The sequence below is a fragment of the Callospermophilus lateralis genome, chromosome 18 (genome assembly GCF_048772815.1).
Source record: "Callospermophilus lateralis isolate mCalLat2 chromosome 18, mCalLat2.hap1, whole genome shotgun sequence".
Classification (NCBI taxonomy): Eukaryota; Metazoa; Chordata; class Mammalia; order Rodentia; family Sciuridae; genus Callospermophilus; species Callospermophilus lateralis.
The window spans coordinates 38,125,114-38,138,382 of record NC_135322.1 but is presented as its reverse complement, the minus strand read 5'-3'; the positions used below and the strand labels follow the sequence as shown (position 1 = coordinate 38,138,382).

At 45.7% G+C, this 13,269-nt stretch overlaps 1 protein-coding gene across 1 annotated transcript in view; it reads right to left on the bottom strand.

Moving 5' to 3' along the window:
- Positions 1-372: 372 nt before the first annotated feature.
- The window catches only part of Fto (FTO alpha-ketoglutarate dependent dioxygenase), a 372,769-nt gene continuing 359,872 nt past the window's right edge, over positions 373-13,269 (bottom strand). The window contains exon 9 of the mRNA XM_076837477.2: positions 373-2,606. Within this exon, the coding sequence (XP_076693592.1) occupies positions 2,453-2,606 (154 nt within the window). The 3' untranslated portion in view covers positions 373-2,452. The remainder of the gene's footprint in view (positions 2,607-13,269) is intronic.

The following is a 13,269-nucleotide window of genomic DNA, read 5'->3' as shown; positions in this document are numbered from 1 at the left end:
GCTGCCCGCTCCTCATCCACATTCCCAGGAAAGTCCTTCCCTGGCTCGCAGAGAGGACCAGGCCCTCCCTTGGCACCCAGGTCTCTGCAGTTGCTTTGATATGACCTCCAGCCTCCCCTCCTTCCACCCACCTGAAACCTCCCGGGGGAGCAGAGGTGAGCCCCAAGCACGCCAAGCTCCTGCTCCCCAAAGGCCACTCTTCTTCTGAAAACATGACTTCACCTTTCAGATTCATCTAAGGCAGTGGCTTCTCCAACTCCACTGTATATCACCTGGCGGCGCCTGGAGGGTTTGAAAACTCCCTCCATCCACCCGCCGCCCCCCCCAGGCCCACCTGCCAGTGTACAGGGAGCAAAGCACGGAGCCTCTGTGTCTTATCCTTTTAATATCTTTATTGTATATGAATGCTTAATGATGCACATAACAGATTAGTACAAGCAGTTCATGAATATAGTGGGGTAGGAATACACAAATCTGGGGGTACGCACTCAACATTAGTGATTCTTACTACTGGGGTATGAGCAAGCAGGTTTGGAAAGCGTGGACATGAGGGGTGAAGCAGATCAGGTTTACAGTAAACAAAAACAGGGAGCAACAGGGTCCACTGCAAACCACAGGGGGTCACGGCCACCTCAGAGCCGGAGTCGCAGCCACTTAGCCTGATACCATGCTGGGATGCAGGCTTAGGACTGGCAGGTGCTCCAAATTCTAAAGAGAATGCAGACATTTGAATTTTACACGAATTCTCCCAATTTAAAAGTATTGGCACCTAATGAAATGTAACAAAGAACAAACACCTAGGAGGCAAAATAAAGAGGGGCCAGGTGGTCGGGGGCTGGGGCCCTGTCAACACCTTTCTCATCTCTTTTACTGATGAGGAAACCGAGGCTCAAAGACACCAAGGAATAAGTCCAGGATCTGAGAGTCTCAGTGTGACGGTCTCACTTTCCCACCTCCAGGGGACAGAGTGCCTTTAGCCATCAGATCCTGAAGGCAGGGGCTATGCTCTGGGCACCTCTCCAGGGCCAAAGTTCTCCAGTTTCTAAACTACTGTGAAGGCTACAGGGGAGGCGACACGCCAAGGAGAGGGCTAACTATCCTCACGATTTCTGGGGACACCAAAGGGCAGGAGCCAAGCCAGAAAGGGAAAGAAGTGATAATGGCATCACAAGACAAAAACTGGCACAGCGATTCAGAAAGGGAGCGGAAGACATCCACATCCAGGTCCACTTACTGATACGTAACGACACTCACGTTTATCTAGAACTTCACGATGTGCCAGGAACTGATCTAAGTCTGCAGCTAGATCACGTCACTGAAACTTCATCTTGGGATCGGACACCTTTGGCATCCCCATTATAGAGATGAGGAAACTGAGGCAGGAGAATGTGCTAGAGGTCACATAAGTAGTGGGGGGTCTTAATTCAGGCACTCTGAAGCCAGAGGCCGGGTTCAACCTCTGCTCCCCCGGATGTGTCTGTAGTGTCAATGTCATTAGGATGGAGCACTGGGTTCTTCAAGGCTCATTATCTGCACATGGAGGATTAGAGAAAAACTTGTGCTATGCTGGCTAAATTCATGATGCAATGTAAATTGGGCTGGTCTCTGTCATCAGATCAGGGAAAGTCCCTAAAGACGGGATGTCAGCTTTGTTTTAATGGTTAACACTGTCCCATGCCCGACTGTGGTGTGCAGGACTCACAGCTCAGGATCTCACTGAGCTTTTTCTCTGAAAAGGGAAGGGGGCTACTCGTTAGAGTCATTGCTCATTTAATCTCATTCTCCTGGGGGAATAGCAACTACAAGGAACTGGAAAAGGGAACACCTGCTCGTGAACACTTCCTCCAAGAGAACTTTCTACAATGATGAAAATATTCCTCTCTGTGTTGTCCCACACTCTAGTCCCTAGCTACATGTGACTGTGAAGCACTAGATATGTGGTGAGGGCAACTGAGAAACTGAATTTGTAATGAAAAGTGACCTTAAACTTGAGATGCCACAGTCAGCGAGAGGCTGCCATATTGGATGGTACAGCCTCTAGGGGGCATGGTGAGGAACTGGGATGGACAACTCTAAGTTCTGTCTTTCCCCAGACAGCTGGGCCCACTCTACATCTCTGAGGAGGCTGGTGAAGGAGGAAAGGAGGTGAGGCTCTGTCACAGGTTGGGCTACCTCCTTTGGCCCTTCGGGGCTGACGGTCTCCTATGAAAAAAATCCCAAGTGGGCAAGGTTTTGGGGGGAAGCTCTTGTTGAATACCAAATTGGACTATGGCACTGTCGTTTTTCAACACCTTACTATTCAGGGGCTCCATTCCCCAGCTGTTTTGAATTGGGACTCAGGTTGTACGACCCGAGGGCCAAGAGAGGCCTACACTTTGCCCACGCCCGTGATAAGGTTGCGGGAGAGAAGCCAAGGATGTCTTCTCCTTCTCCACCTAAGACTGTGCTCCTTCTAGGGCTTTGCTTCCAGAAGCTGAGCTCTGAGTTCTGAGACGATGTCTGTGAGGTCAAAGGGCAGAGGCATGGAGGCATCGTCCTTTTCCCAGTACGGACGGCAGTCTGGTTTCTGGTCCACGGGTAAAGTTCGGGCGATTCGGCACTGGCACCTGGAAGAAGGAAGAACAGGCCATGAACCCACTGGGGAAATTCCTGGAAGATCCAAACTCCTGGGAAACCTGGAGACCAGCACTGACACGTCCCCTGTGGCGGAGGTCACAGGGACGACAGGGGAGAACGAGGCCGCAACACAGAAGGCAGGTGTTCATGAGAAGGAGGAACCGCTCCTCAGGCGCCAGGACTTGGTTTCTTTCCGATTCCCAGATCTGTATTATCTTGAGGAGCTTTGGAAAAGCCAATCATTAGAGAAATGCAGTTACTCTGCCTTTAAAATAGTGAATTATTTTTTCATTATCTCAACTGTTATTTAAAGTGTGTGATTAAGCCATTATCAGATTTAAATGTTTATGGGATTTCGATGTATTACTAGATTACTGGGAAAGATTAAATTGAATTTACTGCATTAAAACGTCCAAGAATAGATTAAACAATATTACAGACCGGGGTTGACTTTGGAGATCCTGGAGATTTACAAGTGTCCCAGCATGCTGGGCTCAGAAAAAAGCACGCCAAGGAGAGACCGATTTATAAGGATATATGCAAATAGAGGTTAATAATCATTTCCACTGATGAATAGGTGGGGGGAACTTCCACAAAATTAAATTAAGAGGCTAGCAAGAGTTAGTCCCTAAGGAAAACACTTAAATCACGGTTTTTATTAAATGGATTATTCATCAATAGTAGAGAAATTAATTATCATATGCAGCTAAATTATAGCCTCGTAGGAAAAAAATAAAAGTTGGGGCAACGTCACCACACCTAAGCAGGCAGCCACCTCTCCAAGTCTGGATTATTTAAAATTGGCCTGGGAGAGCTCAGTGGCCTTAGCTTTATTTATCTGAAAACTGAGCAGAGAAAAGGAGACAAATAGCAATAACGAAGGAACGATTTCTCTACTCTCTGGGAGTCTGTGGCTGCCAAAGTGCCACAAGTGGAGTGGATGTGAAGGGGCACAGGTACCCACCTCTGCCTTCCGGAAGCTCTGTCTACATCAATTAAAAAATGGGCCAGACCCACTACTGTCTTCCGACTGTGTAGGAATGACCACAAAGGGATCAGAGAATGGGATGTCCCAGCCCCACTCCAAGCCTGATGGGACAGAAGGTTCCTAACTGCAAGACATCTCCTCCTCTGGGGGATTATTAATGGTGAGGGGCTCCTCAGGGGAAAACATACTTCAACTTTACACCTATTTTCGCATGTGGTTAATTGCCATACCGGCATCCTATGCACTCAATCCGTCGTACATTACACATAACATTCCAATATATCTCCGGCTCTCCGCATCAGGCCCTGATAATAGCGTCTGTTAACATGCACTAAGTACTATTATGTAGCACATCACTTCATAAATAATAAGATTAGCTGACCTCAGGGCCTCAAGAAGAGTAATGTGTTTAAATGTTCTCATTATTTATTTAAAACAAGAATTAAAGCAACAGAAGCTGCCTCTGACAATCCTCTTAGCATAAATATTAAACTGTTTGCACTGATAAGCACACATTGCACTGGGGGACAGAGGGCGCGTTCTGCAGACGACTTCACAATAGGTGTTGGAGACCGGGCTGCTTGCTGGCCCCGTTCTCAGGGTGCATCTCCCTAGTTCTGGAGATAGTCTCTAAATCACTTGGAAGGGACGAGGGGGAAATTAATATTCAAGGGAAGCTGCGACTAATTACAAAGGAACTCTGCAAAGCTTTCTAAATTGTGCTTTCTCTCTGCCTCAGACTCATAGAGTAATGCTCAATTTACTGGGTAGGGAAAGTTATTCCAAATTGAGCGTTTCAATCTCACAGTGGATAAATTATCCGTGCACACATTATCCTGCTTGGCAGATTAAAGGGCTATGATAAGTGTCGATCCACCTAGAATATCATAAGGTTTGTGAAAAGTCAATACAGATGCTTCTTCACCTGTCAGATGGGGTTGGCCTCCTCACTTTGAGAAAGTATTAAAAATATTAGAACCTGCGGCAGAGGTCTGCTTAATGCCGTGTCCTACAAGCTTCCCAAGCCACTGGCTTTGCTTTAGGGCAAAGCTGTTACCAGGTTTTTTGCCACTGGTCTTCACAGGGAAGGAGGGAGCCATCTCCTTTCCCTGCAGGCCCTGCTAGGCAGGAGTTTTTTGTACCCACTCCCTCCACCTGGGCTTGGCTTCCCTGAGTTTCTTCAGGGCCTTAATCCTTAATTCAGCAATTTCAAGACGGCTTTAAAATTCTTAATGCCAGTGCTCCTTGCCAATTTCCAAATGACGGAGAGAGGGCCCAGCCGAGGGCTCATTGAGATGCTGCGTTTCCCATGAGAAGGGACAGACACTCCCAACTCACATTACACCCTTTGCTTCTGCATCATGCTGGGCCCTGGAACTGGAAAAGAAAGGTTTGAAAATGACTTGAGGGCACATCCCCTTTGGGTTTTGTTCCTCTTGATGAAATCACTAGTTCTGCCTTCTTGGACCTCAGTTTTCTAAGATGGGCAAATAGGGAGGGTGCCATGTGGTGGGCAGGGGAGTGGCCTCTGGCCTCCTGGAGCTGCGCTTTCCAGAGGCATGACACTGAGGGTTCTCATCTGTCAAGTGGAGATGATATCAATCACAATGAAAATGACAACAATACAGCCGAGTCCCCTTTTTGTGGTTTCACTTTCTGCAGATTCAGTTACCCACTGTCAATCATGGCCGGAAAATATTGAAGGGAAAATTCCAGAAATAATTTGTAAGTTTCCATTTGTGTACTCTCCTGAGGAGCATGATGAAACCTCATGCCGTCTAGGTCTGTCCTGCGCAGGGTGTGAATCACCTCTGACCAGCGGGCACACAGTGTATATGCTACCCGCCCCACACTGTCACCATTTGATGACCTCGAATTGCTCCAAAAAGATGATCTTCCTTCTGACATACCCTCAGGAGCTCAATGGCAGCCTAAGGCAATATCACAATGCGCCCACACCAATTAGCTGGGTTCACCACGTCACACAGGCGCTGTGTCACCTCACAGAAGCACCATTATTGTCAGAAGGGTGAGTGCAGTAGATATTTTCAGAAAGAAAATGCATATTTATATGACTTCTAACATAGCACACTGTTATAATTATTCCATTTTTAGTAGTTTTTGTTGTTAATCTCCGACTGTGTCTAATTTTATCCTAGGTATGTATGTATAAAAGAAACACAGTATACAGAGGGCTACTATCCAAGGTTTCATGCACTGTGGGTCTTTGGACATATCCCCCGGGTTCAGGGTGGGCTGCAGTAATAATAATACCTTACTTATAGGTTGTTGTGAAGATTACATAAATTAAAACACGTAAAGTGCTTAACACTGCCCGGCAGGCTGCACGAGGAATACTGACATTATCATCACCTCCATCACGTGTACCAGTGACGGAGGAGGGACACCTGTGCCGGTCTCCTTCCTTCACACCCCTGGGTGGGTAACCTCTGCACTGGCTCTTTCTGGAGGATACTCTGGAGATCCAGGAGCAGCACTTTCTGGCTGGAATCAAATTGAGCCTACAGCTGAGTCCTGTCCACAGGACACTCTGGGACACTGCTGTATATTTCCAGTGACGGGCTGCAGTGTTCAGACTCAGACAGGATCAGCCGTTGTTCCTGAAGACCCAGAACAAGTGAAGGGCACGAGTGTCACATTTTGTAAATGGTGGCTGCTTCAGATTGATTTGATTTGTTTCTTAGCTCACAGGTGCTAGAGTCTCCTGCACAGTAAAGGGGCCCCGAGTTGTCTGAAGACATGTCTTAGAAATACTGATTATGGCAGATGGTGGTTGTCGGGTATGGATTCCCTCCTTCCCCACCAACAGGATTCCACTTTTCCTGAGGAGAATTCATCCCTTCTCCATGCTGAGCCTCACAGTCTGGATGGGCCTGGCTTCACCTCTGTGGCAGGGGAGAGTTTTGAGGGGCCTAAGCTAAAGAGCATGTCCCCCTCTTCCAGCCATAGGGAAGGTTTGTGGGGGGAAGCATGACTCAAACGAGGGCCAAATCAAGAAGAGATGAGAGGACTGTTATGGGAGCTGAGGGGAAAGACCTTCTCTCTCCTGTGAACTTGGCCGGACCTGCCAGAGTCATTTACCACCATGCTACAAGATGCAGGGTCTTAGATGATGTTGTTCCAGGGGCTGGATCAGGCCTCACTAGCTCTGCTTAGACTTTTTGGTTCCACGAGTCTTTATTGTACGAGTCAGGTGTGTCTGTCACTTGCGACCCAAAGAATCCTAGCCGACATGCTGGTCTTGCTTCCCACCTCTCTGTCACCTCCCGCCTTTGTGGCCATCTGTGGCCGTGGCCCTGCCACGTATCCGAGGTGGCTGTGGATAATCTGGTAGGTGAAGGGACCATCTGGGACTGAAAGCATGACAGCCTGGCCTTGGCCTTTGGTTCAGGTCAAATCAACCATTTGACTCGGGATAAATGTCTATCCAAAAGTCAAGGGAATGCTAGTGTCACCCACGCTGTCCTGTGTGAAAAGCAAGGCAGAGCTAGATGATCTTTTGAGAAACATTTAAAAGATTCCCCCAACTTAGTGTCACTCACATTTCCTTTCTAAATTCACATTATTACTTCAACTCAAAGGACTCCATAAACCACTCCCCAAACTCTTAGCTACTTAGGAAAGATTCTCCCGGAATGACCTGGTGACAGAACAGGGAGTGACTGAAAGGTGTCACGCTGGCTGGTCTGTTAGCAGATTGTCCAGAGGTTCCCCAGCCCCCACCCCAAGGTGTAACTCATAGGAGCCTCCCTGCCCACTGATTTCCCTCAGGGCTGCACTTAGGTTTGGACGATCCAGATTGCAGTTACATTAGTGCACACTGGTCACCATGCTAAAATTAACCACTTTAGCTAAAGTGTGTGTTAATTATGGGTATGCAAGCAGTCAATAAAAGGTTAATGCAAAAGTCAAAGGATAAATTTCTTCCCTTATTGCATCACTTCACAGACTAAATGACTAACATTATACTTTGTGTTTTTAATCAATAGGTTTTACAGTAATGTGCTGGCCATTGATTTTAAGAAAACACATACGATCTTCTTCCCTGTCCCTAAATTTTGCAACAAATAAAGAAGGACAGGTAACACTTCCATTATTCTTGAGGCAATGGTAAATATTTCAGGAGGAGTGGTTTCTGCTAATCGAGTCATTGAAATATGCAAGATTAAAACACACACACGTGCGCACACACACACACACACTGAACTTCATGGAGAAATGTTACCAGGCACAGGCCACTGAAGAAACAAGAAAAATGAACCTGTAAAGAGAGAATTCTTTACTGGGAAAGAGGAGAGTAACTCCTGATGAGAATAACAATTATATTTTGAATATTAGTTAAATGTCCCACAGGATTTCAGTACACAGCATAGCCTTATTTGATTTTCACAATAACCTAGGAGAATGGTGGAGATGGATATTTAGACCCCCATTTTGAATGAGGGTTGCCTTCCCTCATCTAGTGGTTAGTGGGGAAGCCAGGGTTGGGCCAGACCCATGGGCATCTGGGTGGCCTCCCCCTCCATTATGCTCCATCTTTTTCATAGACTTCATTTGGACTAAGAGTGGACCCTGTCCAGTGACTACTGAGCCATTCTGGTCAACGTTAGATATTCAGGAAGTTACAAACCATTTTGGGGAGGGTGGGTAGGGGAGGCAAAATGTTCTTTTCTAGTTTCTAGCAAGACTATCGTGACAAATGACTGACAAAACTTGTTTTTCTTGTTTTCATTCCAATGACTTTGAGACTCTTATGACATAAACATCTATTGTCTGTCAAAATAGGAAACTGTTGCCTTTGAAGGGTATAAACCATCTCTAGTTATAGTCTGTGGGTGACCTTGAGAAAAGTATTTCAAACTCCTGGTTTCCTCAACTGTTATATGAAGTTCATGTTTCCCTGCTTCCCCGGGTTATGTGAAGATAAGATCAAATAATATATATGAAAGTGCTCTAAGATATGAAAAGTGCCATATAAATGTATAATTATGCCTTTATGTCTCTTTTCCCAGAGTATGTAAATTCTATTTTTAAACATAGCTGATCTTAAAATGAAATACAACCCACTTCTAAACGTGAGAGCAGTTCAAACCAACAATTCAATCAGAAAGTATCCAATTACTAAAAAAAGTATATTCTTTAAGTCGGATTTTTTTCTGGAATTTTCATTTACAATGAGGTGTTGACAGTCACTCTAGCTCACGTTGGACAGAAGTCTGTTTTAGGATGTCAGCCCCATCAGAATGGATTCTCTCAAACAATATAAGCTACTCTCAAGGCTTAAGAGGGCTCAGGTAGAAAATACTGGGGTTACATCAGATCCACATTAACCTGCAAATCCCAAGTGCCAGGATCAGCAAATAACAGTGAAATAATAGTGTAAGGGGCAACAATTCCCTCAAAGGCCTTATGCTGTGGAGGGAGCGTAGGACCAATATGGCAGGCAAACATACTCTGCCTCTGCCTCTGTGGGCCGAAAGAGTCACAGCACTGACACAGAGAGTGACTACGGTATTGTTATCTAAGTCCTGGACAGTAATTTACATACAATTTAAGGGATTTTATGTGTAAAATAGATCCAAAGATACCCTCATCTCCCCCACCCCAGCAATGCTCCTGTAGCATCTTTGGGGTCCTTGGGGATGGGTTAACATGGCACAGTGCTTTCACCAACTAGCCAAGAGTCACTTATGAACCTGTTGTCTGCTTAAACCCCACATTGACAATCTAGCCCAGAAGAAGGGGGCCCTCCACTGCACTGTTTTTCAGCTATGCTTTGTTTCAAGTGATTTGTTTTGGTCAATGGTGGGAAGAGTATGCAGTCTGGTCCTTGACACTCTATGGCCGCGGAAAAGAGTTAATTCATTTATAATTTGTCTTCTGGGACTTTTGTTATTGCTATCCTAGCACGCTGGAAAACTTCACAAATAAATAGCCACCCTGTCCTAGTTATGTCTGTCTTAATCACCTACATTGGCAGAGATGGTTTTGTAAAACCAGCTTGCCAATTTTGCAGAACTGTTTACCTAATGCAGAAACACTAAGCAAAACCAGTTCCTAAATGGATTTCTGATAAAGGACACAATCACTCTGTCTTTGAAAGGATTTTAGCCTGTTGCTTCTGTCCCACATTAATGTCTCCAGATCAGTAGAGTCAAGAACACACACCCAGAGTGAGGAAAGGCCACGCTTCTGCCCAGGGGCCAGCTTTTTCTTTCTTTCTTTCTTTTTTTTTTTTTTTTTTCCTTTTTGGTCAATAAACTTTTATAGTAGGTAGTACTTTCCAACCGTGACCACTTGAGAAGCTCGGCTTGACTTAGCCTCTCATTGTGGACAAATCTACTTTTGGGTCTCGCACTTCTGGGAAAAAGTGAGAAGTCTAATAATATAAGATAGCCTGTTTGGTCACTTTAAAAATACTTAAGACTACCAAATATACCCAGAGTGTTTTAGGCACCAGGATGATGCCATGGCTAAGCAGACATTTTTAAAGAAACTGTTATGTCATTCAGCATGGATAACCCTGTTGCCTGGATCTTGGTTTTAAAAAAGTCACCATATTGACAGAGGACCTACCATCCTGTTCTTCCTACCGGGAGAGGGACACAGTGCAGGCTCCGTCCAGCTGCCATAACTGGCTTGCAACCTCCACATTTGTTTGAATCTCAAATGGCATTTCCTACATAAACAGTGGTTGTCACAGTTTCCAGTATCCCCCCTCAACAACTGCATGGCCTATAATTTCTCTGAAATGTACTATTAATAATACTGTAGATCCCAATAACCATGAGTATCAAGGCTTTTGTTTTGTTAAAAGCCTTGATTAAAAGCATTAAAGATAGCCAATGACAAATGTTGAGTACCAGGTACTGTGCACTTGTTCCATTTAAATGTTTGTCCTCAGAAGGGAAACTGAGGCCCAGAAGACTAACCAACCCAATATATCACAGCCAACTGAGGGAGAGTCAGGATATGAAGCCAAAATCAACTGACTCCAAATCTCAAGCTCTTTATACTATTCCAAAATACATACATATATATATTTATATAAATCATTTGTGGCCCTCATTAAAAACAGTCTTCCATGGCACTCAGTCCAAGTCAGATTCTCCAGAGGAGGGTCCTAAGACTCTTCAGGCTCATAGGTGACTCTTGGTATCAGGCTAGTTGGTGAAAGCACTGTGTCATGATAACCCATCCCCAAGGACCCCAAAGATGCTACAGGAGCATTGCTGGGGTCGGGGAGACGAGGGTATCTTTGGGTCTATAAAGAACCAACATGAGATTCATCTCCTTTGCAGAGGAAACCAGACTTAGGGTCGGCTCTTTCAGATCTGTAATTTGGCCCCCGAAGCAGGCAACATACAACAGGTCTCCTGAAGTCCCTTCCTCGACTCCAGGGACCCTGGCAGGCCCCCGGAATCACTTAATATGTGAGACTGCTTGGCTCAGCACTGGGGTGTCAATTCAGGAGTTAGAAGGTTGAGAATAATTTTATCCGCTGCCTCATTTGCCGCTTGTCAGTTGCATAATAATAGTGATGAATGGTCTAACTTGACAGCTGAACATTTAGGAGCTGCTGACCTTTGGTCTCTGGTCACATGAGAGGGTCACCTGAAACTTGCATGGCTTCTACCTGCCCGAGGGTAACAATATAAAGGTCAAATGGGCTGGACGATTAGATGGATCCGTCTGAGGCAGCTTGGTTGGAAGTTGAAGAGAGGCCGGGTTGAGTTCCCCGGCACACAAAGCTATGGGACCACTGCAGAAATGCGCCCAACAAAAGATCTACAATTTCAAAGCAGTCTAGAGTAACTTTCCTTGCAAGGGAATAGAATGAACTCATTATTTTTAAAGGGCAACAATGAAAACAAACACTTTGGAAGAAAATATATTCTGCCAGGGACTCAGCCATCGGGAGGCAAGGCACGCAGGCGTGCGGCTTAATGAGCGGTATTAATGCTCTACCTGCATCATGGCAGAAGGTCCAACTGGATGCAGTTACTGGAACAAAATCCCCATCGGGTAGTATCAAGCCCTCCTTTCAGTCATAGAATATGGTCTCTCCCCTGTCCTCTGTCAGCACAGTATCCCACAAAGGACCGTGATTGACAATAGATAACCCTTTCCAAATTTCGTGACTTCCCTGTTGCTTGAAACTTAAGTAAGACTTGCACGGGACAGGCTCAAACTTCAGAAAGATTCCAGAGAAACTTACAGTTAGAAATTCAAGGCGGCTGTGGTTTTCAGATGCACTCTACGTTTTTGAAAACAATTTTTTTCCCCCTGCAAAATCTAAAGATTTTTGCTTTTGACTGTTTGGTTCAATTCCATTTACTCAGAATCAGATAATGGGAGTCACATGGGTAACGGATATAGTTATGATAATAAAAGCTAAAAAGCCAATGTCATCGATTTCCAGAACCTAGGAACTTTATAACTTGTGGAATATGCAGACATTATAGGAAAATCTGATTCACACAAAGAGCCTGCTTTTCTACACAGGATTCTTTCCTGCAAAGTCAAAAACAGACAGACAGATTGCCATTGGGGCATAATCCACTCATGCTCCTGAGAGATGAGCAGAGCAAAGGACAATGGCTTACAGAATAAAAGGCCAGCTGTTCTGACTTTGGGTGGCTCATTTGAGTTGTAAGCTGTGAAATAAATTTGAGATGATGGTTCCCCCATCTGCTCACCTGTCAGTCTATCTCCGCTGCACTGCTGTTTCTAGAAACACTTCCGTGTAACCTGCTTAATTGGTGTCTGGCTGCTGAGAAACCTCTCCCAAGTTTATCTTAACCTTATTGGGACTACGTGGACCCTCACGTCTCCCCTCTTCCCTAAGAACATGCATGAAGAGGTTGGCAGCACTTATGGTAGAGAACTCAAGGGCATCCAGTACTGAATACCATGAGGCCGGCCAAATTCAGTACTAGAGAGAAAATGGTGGACTGAAATCAAAATGCCAGGGTATCAGGGTCATACCAGGTTGCTGGAGAGCTTATGCTTTGCGCTGGTTTAAAAGGTGAGCTCCATCAAAATTCTTACGAAGCACCGGCTCTCCGTCATGATGCGACCTCTCCTTTCCCCATCCCCTTCTCTCCTGCCACCCGTCCCCTGTGCGCCTGGCTCCACTGGTCCCAGCTTCCTTGCTCTTCCTTAAACAGGCAAGGGCACTCTCAGGGTACCAGCCCCTGTGACACTTCTGCCTGGACCTATTCCCTAAGATATCCACGGGGCTTACTCCCCTCACAGCCTCAGGTCACTGTTTCAGCTGAATCTAATCATGGACCTTCCTTGACCTTTCCAATTTAAGATGGCAACATCTCCCCTTTCTCCCTTTTCCAACCCCAATTTTTCTCCTAACATTTGACACCATCTGGTCTGTGTGTGAGAGAGGGAGAGTGTGCTTGGCTCCCCAGAGGCAGGGATTTCGGTCTGTCTTGCTTATTACTATATCCTCCAACCCCAGGGTAAAAGTTGGCACGTGGGAGCTGGAATAAATACCATGGGAGGCACCAGTGATAGACGGCATCTTGCATGTCACCTGGACTCCTTCAAGTGGAATGAACTTCCCTGATGCACAACACCAGGACACAACAGAGGGGAGGTAATAACAATGTCCCTCTGACCCACAGACA